Source organism: Elgaria multicarinata, chromosome 3, assembly GCF_023053635.1.
Source record: "Elgaria multicarinata webbii isolate HBS135686 ecotype San Diego chromosome 3, rElgMul1.1.pri, whole genome shotgun sequence".
Classification (NCBI taxonomy): Eukaryota; Metazoa; Chordata; class Lepidosauria; order Squamata; family Anguidae; genus Elgaria; species Elgaria multicarinata.
This window is the reverse complement of record NC_086173.1, coordinates 36,179,480-36,202,951: the sequence shown is the minus strand read 5'-3', so window position 1 is coordinate 36,202,951 and position 23,472 is coordinate 36,179,480. Positions and strand designations below refer to the sequence as shown.

At 42.1% G+C, this 23,472-nt stretch overlaps 1 protein-coding gene across 1 annotated transcript; it reads left to right on the top strand.

The window, feature by feature from the left end:
* Positions 1-22,761, top strand: UTP6 (UTP6 small subunit processome component). The gene is made up of 19 exons (XM_063123167.1): positions 1-143; positions 1,830-1,914; positions 3,309-3,350; positions 3,442-3,534; positions 5,455-5,502; positions 6,512-6,575; positions 7,683-7,801; positions 10,226-10,303; positions 12,300-12,381; positions 12,843-12,924; positions 14,296-14,477; positions 15,927-16,006; positions 17,211-17,288; positions 17,412-17,591; positions 19,163-19,243; positions 19,752-19,861; positions 19,962-20,028; positions 20,928-21,000; positions 22,480-22,761. Exons 1-19 carry the CDS (start codon positions 52-54, stop codon positions 22,635-22,637), a joined length of 1,794 nt encoding a protein of 597 aa, XP_062979237.1. The 5' UTR covers positions 1-51; the 3' UTR covers positions 22,638-22,761.
* Positions 22,762-23,472: the final 711 nt, after the last annotated feature.

Genomic DNA, 23,472 nt, shown 5'->3' with positions numbered 1-23,472 from the left:
CATGTGCGTGGATTGCTCGGCATAGAGCTCCCCTGAGCGCTCTTCCTGGTCATGGCGGAGAGGATCGAGCAACGCATTGAAGACCGGATCCCCGAGCTAGAGCAGCTGGAGAGGGTCGGACTCTTCACTCGCAAGGAGATCAGGTGAGCGAGGCTGGGGCTTGGGCGTACTGGGTTCAGGCCCCCCTAGGATCCAAAGAACGGGAATGACCGTAGTGGTTAGGATGCAAACGGGAGTAGAGTCGGTTTTGATGGTACCTGGGATGGAACACGGCTCGTTTATTGGGGATAGGGACTAAAAGTGGTGGTAGTGGTGGGGAGTTCCGGCTTCTTGAAGCGAATTTCTTGAAACCTCCATTAGAGTAGATATGCACGACCACGCTTTTAATTGAATCAGAATGTTCAAGAACTATTATTATATCCCCTACTTCCAACCTGCCCGTTATTAACTCTGATTAGAATCTCGACTGTGCACTTCCCAAACCTGATGCATTTGCTGTTTGTCTTGCTGCGATCCTCATGAAAATGAGATGGCTAGCCAACGCTTGTTTTTACGTAATAGCTTCTGTTTTGTAACTAATGGCCTTAGTTTAATTGGTTTATCGCATAAATAAAGGATGGTCCAGTTAAACCTTTGCAAAACCGTAACTTGATTCAGCGTTCTTTTCAATGTACACTGCTGCTTGAAGGAAACCTAGTTGCAAACTAGAACCACGAAATTCTTTAGTTAGAATAGCCGTCTGCAGGAAATTGCATTAGGAAAATCATATTGCTTTGCAGCCTATAATCAAATCCTAGATCTTTTGTTAAAACGTTGGAATTGTATTGAAGTTATTTCTTAAGACAAGACACAGAAGATAAGTTTCTGTGTACTATCTATGTGTACTTGAGCCTGAGTTTTAAATTTAATTTGAATTGACGGTTGTAATAATTTGACAAATTAGTTGAAAATAACAATGTACAGATACTTGAAGCTGGTTACAATTGATAATTAAAAGCCTCAACCCAAACATGCTTACTGGACAGTAAGTCCCACTGAAAAGAGTGGGACTAATTTCCAAGTGTTTATAGGATTGTGCTGCATGTATAGTGAAGTCCCAAGAATTTGATTTGATAAAGTTTGTAGACTTCTTGAATATACTGTAGGAAAATGCTTGCAAATATGGAGGCAGTGTCTAGTAAAAGCGATGAAGCCAAACTATTAGAAGCTGAGGATTGTGTTTGGGAATTAGGACTTTGCATGGATATTCATTTTTCTGGTCTTCTCCATTACCAATAGGATCGATCAAGCACACCTTCTTTCCCAATCTATAACATATCTTTCATTTTCTTCTAATCCAACAATTTCCATCCCAAAGTTGCAAATTTTGAAAGCAGAACTATATTCTAAGAGTAGAATGAATCATACAGATTCATTTAAGTTTTTATAAATGTACATAATTTATGTATTTTATTCTGTCAGAATTTTTATTAGTAGAGAAATCTGCTATATATGGAACTCTGAACATTGTATGTAGCACTTGGAAAACTTGTTGAATTGAAGATCTAGATCAACACAGAGAAGGAAATAAATCTGAAAAAAATACTGGCCATATTTTGATTCTTAACACTGCATAATATTTTATTGTATTCTGTAGCTTATTATTGATTTAAATAGTTTTTGTCCTATGAACCATGCTAAGAACACGTTGTTATTGTGCAGCCCATAAACATTTTAAGTAAATAAATATGGTTATAGAAGGATGTATGCTAAAATTTAGCCCATGCCAATGGTCTCTTTAAGAAATGGTGTGCTGCCAGTGTGTTGAAAGGATGCTGCCTTTTTTACAGGGCAGTTATTAAGAAGACCTCAGCCCTTGAATATAAAATACAACGGAGAGCACTTCATAAGGAAGATTTTATCAGTTATATTCAGGTAGCTTTCTTAAGCAGATTTATTTTCTGTATGTTTTATCTGTAGATATCGCGGTTAATTTGTGTTTCCTCATACATAAATTGCATTAAATGTTTTTCTTAAATGTGAACCAATATCCTAATGCAAGAAAACACTGCTTGGTGGTTAATGGCACAGTCTGATACATCTCTACATTCTAATATAGCTCTCGACTCTGTTACATCCTGCCCTTTAAGACATGATGGCAAATCATTGCCATCCCAACTCTGTGGCTGAATATAGTTGTGTTTAATTTTGGTGCAGCAAATTTCTTCATTATTTCCAGTGCAGTTATAAGGATGTAGAGGGTCTTGTAAGAAACTGCCTTAGACCAAGTCAGACCATTGGTCATCTTGCTTGGTATTGTCTGTATCAGCTTTATCCAAATACATATGGGGGTTACCAGGTGAGAAGGCCTGGTCTACACTGATTGGTAGCAGCTCTCCAGGGTTTCATTTCAGTCTTTTCCTTATGGGACTCTTTACATGCAAAGCAACTGCTCTGCCTCTCAGCACTCCATTAATGGTGCTCATAGGAAAAGTACAATGTTTATTGATATTCATCTGGGTGGCTTGAGCCAGCCAGCTATGCCAAACACTGATGGAGGTTATTCTGGGAAGGAAACAGCCAAAATGCAGCCCTAGCCAAACCAAAGGGGTCTTGCTGCCTTCTCTCTGTCTCTGAAGCATCCAGATGGAATGGCTGGTGGTGGAGGCATTTCTGGGGGTGGTGGTGGCATTAAATGAGTAATTTGGTTTAATATACACAGCTTCTTCAAGCTTTGTTAAATGCAATAGTGATGAAATTAATTCTATGATTAAGTGTGACCTGCAACAAAATGTTGCAGTGTAGAATGCTCCTGCTCAGTGTGCCAGCCCTGGCGTCTTTCAGGATACTCTGTTCCACAACTACCCTGTTTTCCTCCATCCCCACAGATGGTCAGCTTTCTGGGACCAATGAGCATGCACATTCTTCATTGGAGCACCCTAACTATTGCAGACCTTGGGATTTTCCTGAATGGACTGATAGCTCTCTCTGTATAGGTGGTGCTGTTTTGGTTCCACAAGGACTGACCTTCAGAAAATGAGATTATTATTGGTATATGGGATAATTAATCCCATATCAGATTCTTAATTAAGGACACAATTCCATGCATCCTTAGACAGTAAAAAGGCCTACCACTCCCAGCCTGCTTCAGCCAGCCATGCTTTTTTCTGTTGAAACATACATAGGATTGCACCTTATTTCACCTCTGAATTACAGGCAGCTTACCTTATATTTGTAAAAATGATAAATGCATGGCTTTGCTTTGCTGGTCTACTTAGTTTGGCCATCCTTAAGGTATTGTTTATCTTCCACATATTTCTCTTTACCAGTATGAAATCAATCTATTGGAACTGATTAAGAAAAGAAGATCGGTAAGTTGACAAGTAACTGAAAACTTGAAGAGGTTCTTGTGGAATTTTCAAGGAGTGTCAAAGTTGATCATTGTATTTTCTTTCCCTTTAGCGAATTGGTTACTCGTTTAAGAAAGATGAGATTGAGTACTCGATTGTGCAGCGAATACATGGCATTTTCAAACGTGCCACAACAAAATGGAAAGTAAGCTTACTTTATTCTATAGAACTTGGAAGTTTTGTTTAACCTCTTGTGTAGCCTATTAATACAATAAATAAATGGAAGCATCTTAATTTTTGTTTGCACCTGATTTCTACATCCAGATTAGCATGTTATTTAGTTCCTGAAAAGTGGATTTCTGTGCTTCATTAATAATATAAATCACATAGGATGGCCTAAGTACTGGATTAGTTGCTTCGGTTTCAAGCTTCATATCAGGGGTGCAGAACTTGTAGTCCTCCAGATATTGTTGGAATCCAACTTCCATTGTTCCAAGCCAGCGTGGCCAATTGTCAGGGGTGAAGGAATTTGTAATCCAACAATATCTGGAGGGCCACACGTTCCCAACGCCATCTTTGAATGAACAGATGTAGGGAGATGTAGCATGGGGTACTGCTTTTCATCCAGCAAGCACTCTATGTGAAACAAGAGGATGCCCAAGAGATACCTCATACCTCTCAATGCACCGTTGGTTGTAGTGCTGAGAGTGGCACTGGGAAGGAAGCCTCATGGATGTAGCAACTTCTGTATAGATTTTATATATTCCTACATATTTCCCATGAATTAATTTGTGCACCTTGTATTGTGGATTTGATGCCAAAATGTGAATTCTGTGAAACCAAAAAGGCATGAGTATGTTATTTCAATTGCCACTCGGCATTGCAAAACACTGACTCAGTTTGTAGGTAATGGCTAATCGTTGGTCAACTCATGGGTTGTTGGGGCTGTGTATGAGTGAGTGAGCGACCACTCAATGCTTCTGCTTTACTTGTTTATCAAACAATCCAGGAGCACCCTATTCCTGGGTTGTTTGCTGCAACATGTGAACCCAGTACTTTGGGTTGTTGAGGCAGAAACAATCCAGAATTTTAACCCAGAAACAAACCTTTGTTCCTGGATTGTTTTGAAATCAGAAACAAAACAGAAGCAGTAAGAGTTGTGGGATCGCACACTTGGGTGCTCCTGTGCAGCCCTAATAACCCAGGGTTAAACAACTCACGTGAACCAGTTTAGTATGTCAGGGTGGTGCAGTGAATAGAATTCTGGATTTGGACTTGAGAGGTGTAGGTTCAGTGTTTTTTATTTATGTTGGTCTTGTGTGAGTCGTCATCTTTCAGGCTTAGTTTCCTTTCCTGTTAATTATGAATAAAGGTCACCTAACTGCAGGATTATCATGGAAATGATAATGTGCAAATATTTATGATTTTATCTAAACGAAGACAGACAATTGGTGATGGTTAAGAAATAGCTCGAAGAAGAGTAACAGTAGGGATGGGCTCCTAGCCCCTGTTCTTTGTACCTTTGCTTCTTCAGTTGATGCTTCCCCTGCTGAATCTCTGCAAAAAAAAAAATCATTTTTGCAATGAATACCCTCTGTAAACGCTGCATTGTGTCCTGAATATGTTGAGCCTTCTTGGTGACTTTGTACTTTCGGCATTGTGGGTTGTTTTCTTTGATAATTTAGTTGCCTATTACTTAGGAAGATTAAGGAGCTTAGTGGATCGCCTCAAAGTGTAGGAACTAAATCCACTTGAGCATGCTTTGGAAGATCCTTATGTTTGGGTTTGTATTGTGGGTCTAAGGCCCAGATCACGAGATAGTGGGTATTAACATTCATAGTGTTTGTTAAGTCTTTTATTAAATTTTAATGAAATTAAAAATTAATCTGTTATCCTGAACGATAGGACCATCAGTAGCTGGTCAGGAGAGATATGTTACAGGATGTTTCCCTGTGCCCCATCTTTCTCTTTCAGCTGCTGGCGTTTTCTCCCCCCTCTAGCTCTTACTCCTGATGCTTTTGTTGCTGATTGTTATAGAAAAGATCACTGTGATAGATGAACAGTGTTTGTGTTCTCAGTTGATCCTTTCCCCCCCCCCCCTCCCCACTTTGTTTCATCCCACCAGGATGACCTTCAGCTGTGGTTGTCTCATGTTGCATTTTGCAAGAAATGGGTGAGTATTTGAGTGTAATTTTCTCATGCAAGGAAATGAGCTGATAGGGAGTCAGAATGCAGTCTTGGCATTGGTAATTTGGAATGCCTCTATTGAAATGACTGAACTTGCTTATGATTTTTACTTGCTTGTACTCAGTGGATTGTGAATTGATCTCTTCCCCTCATGTATTAGTATATGTGACTGAATTTGCAACAGTTAGTGATATACAGGGCAGTAGGCCTCCAAAAGAATTGGCTAGGGAGAAGAAATAAGACCGTTGTTTCTCATTATCATTTTTTTTTAGGTGAAAAGACCCATCTCAAAGTGATTTTTCTCTTCCATTCTTTGGAAGTGTGTCCCTCTTTACTCCTCTGGTAAACTTGGAAGTTGTGCCAGGTTGCTGGAGTGTCTTCACCACAAGAAAAATGAAGATATGTCAAAAATTGTTGTGTGAATTGGCCCTGATGGCTACTCTACCAAAAGAAACAGTGGTGTATGCTTTTCTGGGTGACTATGGGCATTTTTTTGGGCCTTGCTTGTGCTTGAGGTTCTTTTCTAGTCTTGGTGCTATTTGAGTTTTATTGTTCTGCTCCCCATTTTTATTATGGGGAATGCAAGTGCTAAAGCTAAGTTGCTTGAACTGCAGGGCTTGGATCCAGAAGTGATGATCCACCAGTGGAAGGATACTGCTTGCAGAACTTCCACCAGTGGAAGGATACTGCTTGCAGAACTTCCATGTCCTCTCCTCCCTGCAACACCCCCCCCCATGCACCCTCCAAATCTTTTCTGGAGGGTCCCACAGCCCTCCAGAAGAGATCTGAAGGTTGTGCAGAGGGATGGGGAGGATGTGAAAGTCCTGCTCCTCAAGCATCTTTCCCCTGGTGGAATAAAGATGTTGGATCCAGCCATATGTGTATATGTCTTCCTCTCTAGTATGGCAAACCAACAGTATAGCAATCTTCTATAATGAAAGCGAATCTGTTTCAAGTTAAAAGGTGAACCTTTTGGGGCTTGTGTTTCCTAACAGAACAGGAAAATACAGCTGAGCAAGGTGTTTTCTTCCATGTTAGCCCTTCATCCAAACAAACCAGGTACAGTAATCAACTCCTGCATGTAATCAAAGCAGGCAGGATATAGTTCCGGGGAAGGCATATTGATCCACGTCAGAGACAGTCTTGGAAAAGACAGATAGGATGCCCTGGCAATCCTATGTTTAGTTTAGTTTAAATTGACAGAGGAGGTTGGATCGATACACTAGTGACTAAACATATTTAAGGGTTGTTTCATGCTTTACAGCAGAGGTGGGTCCCTGGTTAACACTGTTAGTCAATCACACCTTTTCTGCCTAAAGCTTTGGGATGGTCCTGATGAAAGAGTGGCAGGGAAGTGAATGTCCTCAGTGTTTCCTGAGGTCAATTCTGTTGCCCTACAGTTCAACTTGAAAGCTCTTTCATCAGCAAGTCAGGGCTTTCCGACCAGTTATATTAAGTAGGTGAGGTGTTGTTTGTAGGGGAGTGCAATCAAGATGTGGCCTTGCATGTGTGTCTGTTACACAATACCAATCTAGTGTGTCTTCAAAACAATCTTGAGAACGGTATATACTCAGAAGTTTACTAAATGCATTTGAATGTCATTTGCTTGTCTGAAAATACACAATAGACATGCACTTGGTGGGCCTTGACCAATCATGGCTTTTATAGATGTGGTTGCTGCGTGTTTTTCAAACACATGAATGCCTTTCAAGCATTACAGAAGAGATATGAATGACTTGCAGTACAAAACAAAAAAAATGATCTGCATGTAATGTGCAATTTTGGCCAGAGATGAGGTAGCACTGTTGGTCTAGCACAGGGGTGCATAAACTTTTCAGTCCCGAGGGCTGCATCTGATGGTTCGGAGGCTGCACACATATGCATATAAACACATATGTGAACAGGCACATCCTAGGGATCCTGATTCAGATTGCTGTTTCCTCGTTATTCGCAGCAGTGGGGAAAGACGGATCTGTATCAGGATCATTGTGGGAAGGAGTGTGTCAGGACTTCCAGTGGGGTGTTGTCAAGCCTGCAGGCTGTGGGTTGTACATCCCAGTCGAAGCTAACACAACATAAGTATTGCCTTTCTGGAATAACACCTTGATTGTCAGCTGATTCTTGCAGTGGCCATATCGAATAACATCCCGTGTCTCTCTGTTGCAGCTTTGTGGATCATGGCTGCAAAATGGGAAATGGAGGACCGCCTATCATCTGAAAGTGCCCGACAGTTGTTCCTCCGTGCGTTGCGTTTCCATCCAGAGTGTCCCAAACTTTACCAAGAGGTAGCTTGTGTGATTCTGCTGCTCTCCCCTTCTCCCCAATCCCCCGCCCTGCTGAATGTGCAGTTAGCTCATTTCAGCTAAAATGTACTTGTTTACGGGCAATTTAACCTGTTGGGCTGCAGAACAGAATGTCATGACATTTTCTTTGATGGCAAATGTGGCTGAGCATATTTTTTTATACTATGTAAGATTTCAAGGTGACTATAGTTAAGTATGGTGGGCTTTTCGTCTGAGTGTGTCTGCCAAGAAAAAAAAAATCAGAGGTGGTTGTTTGTACCATGAGTGAGAAAATAAGATCCGCTATGGGATTTATGAAGCACGTGGTGTGCGTTTCTTGACATCCTGACAATCTTGCAACCTCAAATGATCTTTGTTCAATCGTCAAAAGTATGCAGAGTTGCATTTGGAGCCAAGTGGCAGAGTTTGTCCTTAAGAGTTTAACATGCCAACTTCATTTACACTGTTTATGCCCCACATTGCTTTTATCTATTACTAGCTGATATACCTGGTGTTGTTTGGGTTCCCTAAGTATATGTGAGGTAATCGTCTTAAAGTTGCAGGCTGGCGCTAGGCCTGTGAGTTAACTTTTAAATGAATTAAATTTGTATCTTATTTACCTCTCTCACCCTCACAACAACCCTGCAAGTTAGGCCAGTGCTAGACCTGTGATGTAACTTTAAAACAAATTATATTTGTTTCTTTTTCTCTCTCACCCCTGACACATAGGGGTGTTGGGGGTGCCACCATGATTTTACTTGTCCCCACAGAAAAAAATCCCTACAACTCCCAGCATGCCTTTTGCCGACTTGCCCAATGGGAGTCCTACCACTGAGGATCACAGGAAGTAAAGTCTGGCTGAGCCAGTCCGTGCTGCACTTTGCAATCAGTGCCCGTAGGTAGGCCATGAGGGAGCCAGCCAGCTAGCTAGCTGATGGTTAACTTGGTTGCTGCTGTCGGCGACAGCCCCTCCTTCCCTGCTGCTCCTGATTGTGCCTAGCGACATGTGAGGCAATTTCAGATGATAGCTGCCAAAGCCCGATAAGTCTTTCCTTCCACACAAGGTATGCTGGGAGTTGTAGGTGTAAGCCTAGGTCTCTGAATAATGTGTTAATCTTTGAACGCCATCTGAGGTGTGGTGGGAGACAACTGGAGAGCATGCCTTCTTAGTTGTGGCACCCTGCTTGTGGGTTCCCCCCCTGGCAGGCTTGCCTAGTGACTGTATTAATGGCTTTTAAGTGTCAAGTGCGCTTCTCACCTGCCAAGTGCTCTATCGGGAACCTGTACTGAAGGGCCGGGCCGGGCACTTCCTCCCTTTCATCGGTTCTGTTTCTGGGCATGCACAGGGTGCCTCCCCTTCCTCCCTCCCTCTTAAGGGTGAAGGCTGTGCACTGGCTTCACCCAGATTCTGAGAAAACAGCGATATCAGGACGGAGTGCCTTTGAGTATGTTCGGCCCCTTGAAGTTACACTGTTGTATCTAGTTGCGAATTTAAAATCACGCAGACGGTGGGAGGAGGCACTGCAAATGAACGCAGGCCACTTATGTGGAATTGGGTTGACTGCTCAAGACCAACCTTAGGAGTCGGGTTGTGAAAGACACGCAGCAGCAACTCGCCTATGCACTCACAATTGCCGCCAGAGGCCAGTAAGTTTGGCCTGCTGCCCAAGGCATGCTGGGAGTTCCGCCCAAGGCATGCTGGGAGTTGTAAGCATAAGCCTTGATTTTTACTACCCTATTTCTTCGATTCTAAGACACACTTTTTTCCCTATATAAACATCTCTAAAAATGGTGTGCGTCTTAGAATCGCGGGTGTGTCTTAGGTTTTTTTCTCTGTTGGTGGTACTGAAATTAGTGTGCGTCTTACAATCGATGGCGTCTTACAATCGAAGAAATACGGTAGATCCTGTAAAAATACATAAAAACCAAAATTCCATGTTTTTAGGTTTTTCTGGTACATTGTACAACCAGACCCATCAGCATACCAAATTTCAAGTTTCTAACTCATCTGGAAGTAGGTAAACATTTCTAGACATACATCGCACACACATACGTTATAGGTAGAGATTAGCTTTATAGGTAGAGGTTAGCAGGTTCTACTGGCATGAAATAGCTTTGTTTGTGCTGATTAGTCCATAATCTTGATGTTAATGTTGGTGAAATGTTTAACTGGGCAAAAACTTCAACAGTTGACACAAATATTGTAGCTTTTGGGGGTGGTGCAGATATAACGGGGTAGTCCCTGAACCATCATTAAGTAATGGGAGTGGGCTGCAGGTTTGTAGACTTCCTTTGCCTGAGCTCAGTCCAGTTAAGAGTTACATCAGCAACCGTGTTAACCAGAAGTTCAAACTGGAGGTTGAAGATGCATTGTGTGTGATGCTTGGATTTCATCATTGCCCTCTTTGCCTTTCTTTGTTCCTGTAGTATTTTAGAATGGAGCTGATGCATGCGGAAAAGCAAAGGAAAGAGAAAAAAGAATTTGAGCAAGCAAAGATGGACTTGGTAAGAAATTAGAGCTCTCTTTGTTATTAAAAATGTCTGTCCATGGCAGTAACAATTCCACTTAAATGGCTAAGTTGTAGCATTTGAAGTGTCAGTTTAAGATATAATAATTCTGGCACATTAATGCAGTGGTTTCCTGCACTCCAGTGTTCCTGTATTAGAGCTAAAGCAAATGCATGAATCCAGGCCCTCCCATTGGTTTAGTAATTACCCCTAAGGTGCAGGAGGGGCTCGAAGGCAGTCCATGTGACTAGGGCCAATATTGCTGGCACGATGCTCCCTCACTGTGTTCCTGCATTTGTGTGAAGTTAAGTGGATGAGAAGCTTGTGAATGAAACCTGGGCCACATTTCATTGATTCACTTTGTTCTTTCAGAGAACATCTTGTGTAAAAATAAATAAATTGTTCAGGCTTCTTTTTAATTTATGTAGCTCCGTTATTTAAATGAAATAAAAATGAAATAAAAACACTGCACCTCTGTACCACCTTTTTGCCAAAGTCCCCAAGGTTGTTTACAGTTTTTAAAGCTGAAGTAAGCACAGATTAACCAAAAAGGGGGGAAGAACCCAAACACCAGAATATGGTTCTCTCAGGCCAGTTGAAGGTCTCTTCAGGAACTGATGGCCTGAGCTTTCTGGCCTGGGCTTCCTTGTTTCTGCTTTCCCTCAGGGCCTGCAGAACTTAAATAGCCCCAGGGAAGGTGGGGGAAGAGCTGCTCCAACAGTTCCTTCATTTGATTGAATGTGGAACCTGGCCCATCACAAGGGCTTGTAGCCAGTAATAGTAAGCTCAGTTATTCCCCCTCCCTTTGTTAAGAAAGCCTAGGGAATGATTACACTGTGGTGTAGTGGCTAGAGTGTCAGACTGGGAGTCATGGAAACCCACTGGGTGACTTTGGGCCAGTTACAGACTCTCAGCCCAACCTACCTCACATGGTTGTTGTTGTGAGGATAAAAATGGAGAGGAGCGTTATGTACGCCACCTTGAGTTCCTTGGAGGGAAAAAAATGGTGGGATATAAATGTAATAAAATAAATAAATAAATACCTTGGCATGTGTATCCTACAATAGTTGCTGCTACTCTCACCGTAGCAACCCTGTTGGGTAAGGTAGACTGAGAGGATAGAGAGAGAAGCTAGACTGGTTTTTTTTTTTTTGGTAATCCTAACATTTACCTGTTAGGGCAACTGCCTATGAATGGTGATATGCTGTTGCAATAAAAAGTGCAGATGACCAGGTAAATTGACTGATCTAGGACGGGGGAGTCCCAAGGTTCAAAGCCCTACTTAATCATGATATGCGTGAGCTTAGGCTAGCCCCTCTCTCAGCCTACCCTACCCTGCAGGGTAGTGTTTCCCTCTTCTTGGCAGCCTTGAAATAAGAGTTGACTGCCAGTCCACTTGGGTTCTGTACATAGAAGGGTTCTGTGCGTCAAAACCTAGTGCCCTTGAGATGTGTTGGCCTACAACTCCCAGCATTCCATATAATTACCATGCTGACTGGGGAGGCTCATTTACAAGCTTGTTCTTTGGCAAGCCACCAGTTGGGACCTGTTTTTAGTGTGTGTGTTTTTATCCTGTTTCCGCCCCCCTTGCTGAATGAAAGTAGCTGTGTCTATTTCCAACCAAGCCAATCAGTTAGGCATGGTTTCTTCTACTTTGGGCTCGATATCTAGCTTTGTATTGTGGGCTGTCACTCTCCAGGGCAAAGGAAGGGGAATGTGCACCCACCGGGATCCCCTCTTGTGCATTTAGAGCAGTGGTCTTCAATTGCTGGGTACCTTCCATTGTATGTGGAGCGTTTCCCTGATGGTGGAGCATATATGATAGCTCCTTTTCATGCAGAGGCTCCTCTGTGCATTGGAGCTCTGTGGAGCCTCAGCTTGCAGCTTTATTTGTGGAAGGGGAAGTCTTGGACGTGTGTCGCAAATGTTTCTCATCTGAAAGACCCAGGGAATGAAAGCATAATTGTAAGAGAGCTTTTGTCTATAACTGTAGGGCGAGTTAAATTATTCTGAGGATGTACTTAATGGTGACATGGCTCGGATCGTCTTCAGGAATGCCACTCAAAAAATCAAAGGTAAACCTGTTGTTTTAAACTAGCAATGTTTTTCCTAGAATGTAGGATGAATTGTTCCTCCTTCATGGGGCCTGAAAATGGGTGCAGGTCATTTCAGTCTATTGCAGTTGAGGGAATACTTTGTGTTGTCTGTTGAACTTCTTGGAGCATCCAGATTTGGCCACCCACGGAGACAAGACGCTGGGCTAGATGGGCCAATTATTTGGTTCATTATTGCCTGCATGGATTGAAAATTCAGGAATTGTTTAAGGAAGCAAATTCTAGTCAAACTCTTGGGCAAAATTGACACTCCACATGAGATAGACCTGCTTCAAGAGAAGTTAGTATAGTTTTTGTGAGTTTTTCACTATAAAAAGTGTGTTGGTTTGGGGTACTTATGTTTAATTTCTTTAAACACTGGATGTCTTCAAGTTCTTTTGAGGCTCAGGACATCCATGACTGTGTGTCTTTCTGTATCCTAGGTGCAGAGTTTCTTCTGTCTTTGCTGTCAGTTGTGAAACTTTTTGATTTTACACAAGACCTTCAAACAGAAATTCTGGAAAAGTAAGTTTGTGGTGGGTAAGTGGCCCCAAAAATGATATCTCTCTGGCTTTGGTGGTCAGCACATACTATCTTAGCAGGTATCGATCTATCCCCAATCAACTCCGCACAGTCCAGTTTTAAGGTTGGTTGGAATTAATTATGCAAGTTGATCTCAATTCTGGACATGTTACTTTCAAAAATGATTCTCTCTCCCCCTCCCCTATATTTAAATACAGGACTATTTAAATGCAGAGATTCAAGGGTGCTGCTTGTTTGGCATTTTGCTTTATTTATATTTATTTAGTAATTTTGTTAGCCGCTGTACAGCATAAGAGTATGCTGGTGCTGTGCAATTAAAAGAATCAAACAATATAATAAAATGCAGTAATCAAGGCATGTAGAAATCAATCAGTAAAGACCAGCAGAACAAGACAACAACAGAAATGGCTATTTGTAATGCTGGAATGCCTGGGAAAATTAAATAAACAACAGCATCTTCTTTTGCATGGCGCCAGAAAGGTAGCAAGGTTGGCATCAGGTGTACTTCTCCGGGGAAGGCATTCCAAATGTGGGTTGTCAACCACCTGTGTTCTAATAATCCTCCAGTGAAGTTTGCAAGATTCAGACAGATCTGTACGGTAGAAGGCAGGCCTTCAGATCTGTTCCAAAGAGTCCCCTTCTCCAGTGCTGCATAGCAAGTGTCTTAGAAATTATTGATATTTTGCTTGCAGTACTGAGAGTTGATGTGGGGGTTTCATTATTCAGGAAAGCCAGTTAAAAGCTTTGCTTGTGCGCAAACCAGTGAGGTCTATTAAGGTGTGTGAAGTGAAGATGCTGCCTTTGACCGCACTACTCAAGCAGGTTTATTTTTATTTATTTATTACATTTTTATACAGCCCAATAGAAGCTGTCTGGGCGGTTCACAAAAACCGGTTGTTGTTGGTGGCAGCCACTTGGATTAGGGCAAGGATGGGGAACATGGTGGGCCCTTCCGATATTGTTGGACTGCAGCTCCCATCATCCTTCATTGGTTTTGGTGGCTAGGGCTGATGGGAGTTGTAGTCCAACAACACGTGGAGAGCCACACATTTCCCACCCCTAGAACATGGCCTTCTTAAGAACATAAGAGCCTTCTGGATCAGACCAAGGGTCCATCTAGTCCAGCACTCTGCTCACACAGGCTATGATCTGTCAGACTCCAGCATGTCTGATAAAGTTCTAGCTGAAACAATCCATTTCTTATTCTGGGCAGTGTTCAACAATATGTCAGAATAAACAAGATGTCATTGTTTATGATGGTTTGTTCTAGAACAAAACTGCTCTCAGTTACTCCAGAGCTTCCTAGCCAGATGGTAATGCACAGATAATGGCCTGACATGGGTTTTCTGTTAGCTTGCAGGCCGAGTATGCCAACGATCCTCTTGTGTGGAACTACATGGCGCGGCAGAAACTGGAGACTGAACTCCTACCAACCTCAGAACACATGTCTAAACAGTCAAAGGCGCTTGACATGGCTCGCAAGGAAGAACAGTGCTGTACAGTGTTTGAGGAGGCAGTCACGTTACTGCCCACAGGTTAGGGATTGTGCCTACCTGCTTAAATATTACTTGACTCTTCTTCCCAGTTTTTGTAGCAGAGTTCCTGAATTCCTTATGAAACTTTGGATGGTAAGGCAGCAATGTTTCCTGAGGTTTGTACAGAATGTCTTTCCCATGTACTTGTGATTATCAACTAGTTTTCATATGATAGTGGTGGTGGTTTATGTCATGCAAAAATAGTACTGCAGATCTACATAGTTCAATTTTAAGGGGAGCGGGAGACTTGTTGTACACTGAGGTTTAGTTCTAACAAACAGCAGATGGAAGTGGTAAAGCTTCTGTTCTTCTACCACCTCAGAGGGCAGGCAGGTCTTGCGTGACTGAATATTCCTTCGTAATAAGCAACAACCATCCAAGTAGGAAATTAGATTTCAGGGAGAAGGATTCTAACCCAACGGTCCCCCTGACATGGTAGATTTCTAGGAGTGTGGTGGTAGCGTTTTCTGAAGGAACATTTTATTGTTTGTTTGTTACATTTATATCCTGCCTTTCCTCCAAGGAGTCCCAGATGGTGTGCATGATACTACTATTCCTCTCGATTTTATTCTCACAACAGCTCTGTGAGATTGGCCAAGATTCAGTGACTGACTCAGATTCACCCAGTAAACTTCATGGCCGAGTGGGGACTAGAATCTGGGTTTCCCAATTCCAGTCCAACCCTATAACCACTATGCCACTGTTGATCGTTATCATGTGAACCACTACCTCCAGTTGGAAATAGTACAGTTCAAAATAGTTTCACCACCTTCTCTACTATATGTGTGAGAACTAGGCCAGCATGTTGGTAGATGGTAGTGGCTGGTAATTTTCTAAGAGGAAGTGGGGCTGTAGCATATATTGCCGCGGCACAAGGTGTTTGCCTGCCCTAAGCCAGTAACCATTTCACCTCATGGAAAATGTTCCCGTTGTACAATTCTGCACTGAGGAGGGAATAGCTGAGCCCAAATAGCATGTTAAATAAAGAATATCATTGTCACTTCTCCTCCCAAAGACCACTAAAGAGTCCAGCAGCCCTTTCCAAAGGGGAAGTAGCACACACTTCTTGTAGTTCCACTGCGGTGAATGACAGGAGCATGCAGAGGGTAGAAAGTGTCCCTCACAGTTCGCTATCAGCTCAAAATTGCTCTCTTTAAGTCAGGTTTGTTTCCTTTCATCCATAGCTGACTCACAAAGAAAATGTCGAGAGCATCAGGGTTGCCTTGGGGGCTGAACTGGCAGTAACACATCTACTGAAGAAGGAAAGAGGCTTGGTAGTGAATTAGCAGCTAGGTCTTGTGAAAATGTTTTTTTTTAAAGTATTGATTTGATTGAGATGGCTTAGTAGTTGGGCTCTTCTTTTCCAGATGTTGAGAAAGCTGTATTGTGTGAAGTTTTTTTTTAATTCTGCTGTTTCATTTTTATTTTTAAATGCTTTTATCTCTCCAGAGGAAATGTGGAAATGCTACGTCACTTTTTGCTTGGAGAGGTTTAACCGGAAGACCAACAGTGAAGAGTTAAGGCAGAAGGTACAGACCTTAGCTTCAGAATACGCTTTTCCTGTTACAGATTCTTGAAAATTATTTATTGGGATGTTCCTCAGTTTGGATGCTTAGTGAGGTTTGTTATGTCAACAGGCAGATGCAGGAAACTAGAAAGTGGCTCAAGTGCCCAGAGACACTGCCTCCCAACATTTAAGGGTTAGTTCTAAAACTTTGATCTAGATACATGGCCTTAAAAAAAAGAAAAGGAAAAAAAAAAGAGAGAGACCAGGGACCACATAAGAATCTGATAGATGCAATGACCATTAAAGCAGAAGTCGGATTTTTCTTTATTGTGATGCACTTGTAGATATCCGTCTAAGACTCATTTTTTGGGGGGTACAGGACTAAGGTACTGCCCACAGCTCTGAGACAATGACCTGGTTTGCATGACACAACAAGCCACCATGGGTTGTCAGCCTTGTTTGTGCTAGGGTGGCTTGGCATGACTTCCATGCCCAGCAGGATTTCCTCAGCATGGTATGTTAACCACACATAAGCCACCCTGAGAATCCATAGCTTTTTGGGTTGCTCACAGTTGCTTGTTTTCAGAGTGGCTTGTCATGACATGTGAACCCAGCATGACGGGTTGTACCAAACACCTACTGAGCAACCTGGCAAGAGCAGCAAAGGCACTCCTCGCTATGTTGCTACTGCTGCCTCCTTCCTCCCCCTTCAGCGCTTTCCTTGACTCTGAAAGTGGCAGCTGAACAGGACGGAGCTATTGGGGTGGGTGGGTGGGTGTACTTACTGTGGGAGTCTAGGTGTACTTACTCAGAAAGTGGGTTCATTTATTTTATTTTATTTTTCTGTTTGCAAGTGCATTCCAGCCAGACATGCCCTTTTCCAGGATACTGTTTTCCAATCCATTCCCTTTACCGTTACCCCATTTTCCATTTCTTCCCTCAATTGTCAGTCAGCATTCTGTGCCCGCTGAGCAGAACATACTCAGTTTTTATTGGGCTAATTTTGCATTTCCCCTCCCTTTTGGACTTTTTGCAAACATTTGGGTTCTTCCCAGCCTGCTTATACCTCCCTTGTGTGCGTGGATGGTGCAATTTTTGACTACATAACAACCGGCACTTGGCGAATTTTGTTCACTTTTTAGTTTTTCTGGCTTTCAAACGTTTCTTTTTATTTTCTAGTTTGTAGTAAAGCTGATTCTTTCCTTATCCCTTTCTTCTTATTTTAGAGACTGGAAAGGAATTTGAGTGTTTTCACTCGAGCTCACGATTTGCAGTTGCTGCCTGCTTCTCTCTATAAACCGTGGGTAAGGATGCATGTGGCATGTGTAAGCTACTTATCACATCAGCCAGGAAGGCTGGATCTGGCTCTTGGGAACTCATATCTGAATAAACACTTCCAATCTTATCTTTGAATTCCGTCTCATCAGCTCCAGCTGCTACTGGAGCTTGGGCTCCAAGAGAAGGCTGAAGAGGTAACAGCGGCAGCAACCAGACGCTTCAGCCAGTCGGTCGAAATGTGGGAAATGAGGCTACAGTTGCTACTCAAGCTGAACAGTGAAGGCATGGCACCTTGTTTCCAGGAAGCTTTTCAAGCGCTGAAAGCGAAGGTCAGAGACTAGTCCCTTGAGCTGTGTTATCTGACAGGGTATTTGATGTTTGTGAAACTTTCTGTGGGAAGTGGAGCCTACCTGAAATGCCTCGCCCTGCCCAATTCAACATCTCATTCCCAGGTGTGTTGAGTTATGGCTTTAAAAGCTGATTAGTTATTGCACAGACTGGGATTCTGGCACATAACCTTTTGTGTTAAGTCTCTGTCTGGGCCTTCCAGAGACTAGCAGAGGTTGCAGCGGTTCTCAGCCAAGTCAGCAAAGACGTGAATTAAGACAGAGATTTATGTAGGTTCAAATAAACCTTTTACTGGCAAATAAATATATAATTTAGTTATGGCAGTACAGATACAAATACTTACAAATGGTCAGTCAATACAGCTCACATCAAGTTGGGTAAGGAACATGGAAGTATATAACATGAAAACACATTTACTTTTATAGACAACCTGTATATGCAACTCCTTGCAACCCTTAATTGAAGACAATCAGACAATTATTCAATTATGACACTCAATGTCCAGGTGTAGAGTTGACCTTTAAGTTTCTGCTGAGTCCTCTGTTCTTCCAGATCCTCAGCAATTAACAAAGCAATGGAAAACATAACCAGGATCCATTCCAGGATCCAACAAGGTGGTGAATTGAGGAAGGGGCATTTTGAGTATTTGTGTCGGGGGGGGGGTGTCATCTTGTTTGAAGAGAAGGGGTCAGCTAGGGGTGCTTACTGTCATAGCGGGAACAGCACGTTTCATTTGCCACATGGCAAGCAGCAGCTTTTGCCACATGTAGTGGCAGCTCTGGCCATTTCCCCCTGAATGCCTCTGAAATGATTTTTTTGTGAACCGCCCAGAGAACTTCAGCTATTGGGCGGTATAAAAATGTAATAAATAAATAAATGGCTCTAGCAGTGGGTTGTCTCAGCCCTCACGGGGAATACCTGTGCGCTTGTGTTTGCTAAAAGGTTCTGTGACTAAAAACCTGACTGAAGTTTTAGTCCATCTTTATAATTTGTCACTCAGGGAACGGTGCACAATTGTAGTGGCACATACCAGTGCTGTTGCAGTTGTGAACCCTGCACTTTTTGCCTTGAACTCTTAAGGGCCAGGAGACCACTGCATAGCTATGATAGTGATGCTGTTTCCTGCTCACAGTATCCTCCAAATCTCTCTGTTTTGTTCTTTTATTTTATTTTATTTTATTTATAGCCTTTTATTTTTTTCTCCTGTAGCAAAGGCCTCCCTGATTGATCTGTCTGGTTCCCTTTGATAGGAGAGAGACTCTTTAATTTTATTAGCATTCTATTTTCCTAACCCACTTTGGGTTTTCAGGTGGCTCTTAAAAACTGGCTACATAACTAACCACATATGTAGCCTCACATATTGCACCTCAGAAGTCTCAAAAGCATAAGTGGTGGCGAGTGTATTTAACATAGGTCATGCATAGTATTTTCTTGACATTATTATCATTATCATTATTATTTTTTTCTCACTCCTGGTGGTTTTTCTAGAAGAATATGATGGGCTTTGCCAAGTCGTTGTTGTTACTATTATTATTATTTTCCCTTCCCTTAGGACAGCTTGCCCCTATGGATTTTATGGGTAGAATGGAGTGAGAATGTCAACAGCAAGGCTGAAACTGAAGCACTCTATCAGGTATAAGGTACCATTTAAACAAATACACAAATACCCATTTAGGAAAGCAAATGAGAATGGTTCTACTACTATGTCTAAGATTAATTTTAGAACTAATACTGCACTGGGTACTATACAGAGCAAAGCAATGATATGATCCCAAGCCTGAGCCTTGTAGTTTACAGGAGACAGACTTAAGTTGGACCAAGGGCTTTGGTGAAACGGCACCCCGCAAACAGAGTAGCATAAATTCATTCATACACACAATCTGCAGCTGTAAATGGATTGATTCAGAAGCAGAATCTCAAACTACAAAAGGCATAGGGAAAATATGATAAAAACTCATTGGGATAGACTTGCTAAACTGGATTGAATTCTTCAGTCTGTGTACAAACTTCCAGCCCTATTTGATTCCATAGATCTATGCCTGAGTTAAAATATCTCACTCGGCTCAAAGTGGATAGGTTAGCAGGCTCCTCTCCTTGGGCTCAAGGCAGAATTTAAAGATCATTTATGTTTCACTTTGCAGAGATCTTTACTTGCCACACTTCCTGCTGATTCCGCAACCATGAAAGAAAAATACCTTGAATGGGCTTACAGGACTGGTGGCTATAAGCAAGCAAAGAAAGTTTTTACCAGGTTAGAAAATTTCTTTTTTTAAAACTCGCCTGATTTCTTTTTCATTCTTCCCCCGATGGTTTTGAAAGCTATATTTCTCACAAGCCTTCTTATTTCCTAGTTTGCATGAAAGCCGCCCGTTTTCACTTGACTTCTTCACGAAGATGATTCAGATTGAAAAAGAGCAAGTAAGTGTTTAAATGTAAGGAAGGGCTGGCTTATTTTCTCTTATGTGCTAGATCTTTAGAGGCATGTGCCAATGTGAGTTTTCTGAAAGAAGCAGCAGTTCATATACTGAAATACCTGGTTATGTTTGGGTTGGACCTCTGTAAGATGCTCAAGCTGTCTTCAGAAAACATCTGGAAACTGTAATGTTCATAACGCTGCAGCTAGGCTGACCCAAGACCAAATTATTGGGGCATATGACCTACATTGCTTGCACTGTTGCTTGTCTGTTGTTACAGTTAAGCCTTAAACATCTTGAGAGGAACATATCTAAGAGGAACATACCTAAGAGAGCTTCGGCTATTGGGCGGTATAAAAATGTAATAAATAAATAAATGCCACCTCCCATATGATCCTGCTTGTCCACTGATGGCGGTTTGCCATTGCCTGAAAGCCGCTGTTTTGGCAAAGATGTTTGTTGATTGACTTTTGGGGCTGTTGGTGGGCTGTGTCTCTCTTTTTGTTACAGGCCTTGGTTTTCTATGTTTGTGGACTTGAGGGTGCTCCAGGGGTTGTGGTGGGGTAGTAGAGACGGAAAGCTGTTTGATAGCTTTGGTAACCAGCAGGGATTGGAGAAGCATGCAGGATAAAGGGTGGGAGGGGCAGGGAAACCTCCTTACGATTGGAGGCTGATGGGGAGGAAGCTCTTCATAGCCTATTGCCCAAGCCTGCCACAGCCTCTTCCCCTGCTCCCATAAATTCATGGAGAGGATTCTGTGGACAGAATAGCAGTGAACCGTGAGACATTGTGCTGTGTATATGGAATGTCTAATACTTCTGCAGAAGTGCTAATGATTGGACAGAGTGGTAAGTTCAGTGTGCTAAGTCATTCCCCCCCATGTCATTTTTTTTTTTTTGGAAGGAATCCTGTAAAATGCTCAATATCCGAGAATATTATGAACGTGCCTTAAGAGAGTTTGGTGCCACAGACCCAGGTAAGAAGCCTTTTCCCCCACTTCAGGTGTAGGGGACTTAATCCAGCCTTCCCCATCCTTGTACCCTCCAGGTGTTTTGGACTATAACTCCCATCAGCCCCTGCTTGTATGGCCAAAGTTTAGGGATGATGTGAGCTGAAGTTGAAAACATCTGGAGGGCACCAGGTTGGAGAGTCATTTATTTGTATTGATTTATTACGTTTATCTCCTGCCTTTTCTCCAAAGATCTCAAAGCAGCAGACATGATTCTTCCCCTCCCCTATTTTAGTCTCACAACAACTCTGTGAGTAGGTTAACTACTTTAATCAGTGATCTCCTTTTTCCTTTTTATCTTAGCTGGAGCTACTCAATTTTTTAAAAAAAGAAACTTGGTTCTGTGGATTTTGTGAGGCATCCTGAGTCCTACTTGGGTCAGACTTTGGGTACATATATTTTTAAATGAACATTAATAGAGGTCAGCAGCTAGATTGGCAGGCAGCTCACCAAATTAAATCCCCCCCCCCAAAAAAAATCTACAGTAAACCTCAGCTGCAGTGGATTTAGCTATGAAGTTATGACTTCCATAACCATCCAATGTGCAAAAGTGGAAAGGGTATTTTCTTAGCAAATGGTGTGCTGATGACTTCTCTCTGGACCATATGGCCAAAGGGAGGCTCATTACTGATGACCTCATTCTTCATTTATTGTAACTTCAATATGGCACCCTAAAAACTACTTTCCCTCTCATTCAGCCTAAAGTTTTCACCCCTACAAACACCCTAGTTCAAATAAGTAACGTTTTATGATGACAGGAGGATTTGTTCAGCTTACAGTCAATGTTTCAAAGCAAGAGCCGATTGTCAAGGGAGGCCCGATTAATTCCCTGAACAAATCCACCTTTCCAGTTACTCTTTGCCTGTTGAATAACATAGAGGCTACCAGATCGGTTGGTGCAGGAAGCAGGCTTTCCTTTTTGGAGGCTGTCTGTCCCTGTTCTAGTCAAGGGAGTGTGTCTGCCTTCCCGTTTATTGACATGAGGATCCAGCGATCTGGGGTGGGTGGAACTTTAGTTTGCTTTCTGCTAAGGGTACACGAGTACTGTTTCTGTAGCTTTCCTTCCTTTTGATTGGGATGTTTTTGTTGGAAACAAGCTGGGAATAAGTATTTTGGCACAAAGTCTCTGGGTGGGGGGTTAGTTTGTGGAGAAATGCATGGGATAGGGAAATGGAATTCACAACCCATTATTGCTGCTGAAACGACTTTCCCCTTCTTACTACAGAGTACCTAATCTTCCAAAGGAGCAACCACAGGTATTCTGGTATTTGCTAGGTTTTTGTCCTTTGCACTTATGCTGGAATTCTGCAAAATATTCTGCAGTTGCAGAATCCTTGGGTCCCCAGTCAGATACACACATTGCTAAATTTTTAGCCCGTGGTGACCTGCCCTCCTGTAGCATTTCCATTATCACAATATTAACTAGGTTTTCTTTTTCATTTGAAGATCTTTGGCTGGATTACATCAGAGAGGAACTGAATCATTCCCAAGGCAAACCTGAGAACTGTGGCAGTATTCACTGGAGAGCTATGAAAACATTGCAGGGAGAACAAGTGGAAACTTTTATTTCCAATTACACACTACTGCAAACCGGACACCTATGAGAAATGTCATTGTAGATGTGTATCGGAAAAACTACAGGGCTGTACACACTGTTGTTTTTCTTGAACATACTGTATTCTTTTTTTCCTTGAAAGGCAGTTCAATATATATGTTTTGGCCATATAAGTGTGTGCAGATTCTAACTGGTTCATATTGCTTATTCCAAAGACTTGAACAAAACAAAAACCTTCCAGAAGAATGTGGGAGAGGGGTGGTGGGAAATAGGATGGCACAGAGTAACAGTGCTTGGTTGAGCACATCAAATGAAAGCGGCTCGTATGAAAAGTTTACATTTTATTGCACACCAACCACTTTGAATCCAAAAAATGACGCTGCCCAGCTGCAAAACTCAGACTAGTTGGTCACTAGTTTGATCTACATTAAGATAAAAGTTTAATTTACATTAAACTACCAAAATCCATTCTCTCTTGCCCCCTTCCCTTCCCAGCAGATGTGTGACTAGTATTTCTAGCTCTCAATGACATTATTTATTTATTTATTTATTTATTACATTTTTATACCGCCCAATAGCCGAAGCTCTCTGGGCTGTTCACAAAAATTAAAACCACAATCAAACAACCAACAGGTTAAAAGCACAATTACAAAATACAGTATAAAAAGCACAACCAGGATAAAACCACACAGCAAAATTGATATAAGATTAAAATACAGAGTTAAAACAGTGAAATTTAAATTTAAGTTAAAATTAAGTGTTAAAATACTGAGAGAATAAAAAGGTCTTCAGCTGGCGACGAAAGCAGTACAGTGTAGGCGCCAGGCAGACCTCTGGGGAGCTCATTCCACAACCGGGGTGCCACAGCGGAGAAAGCCCTCCTT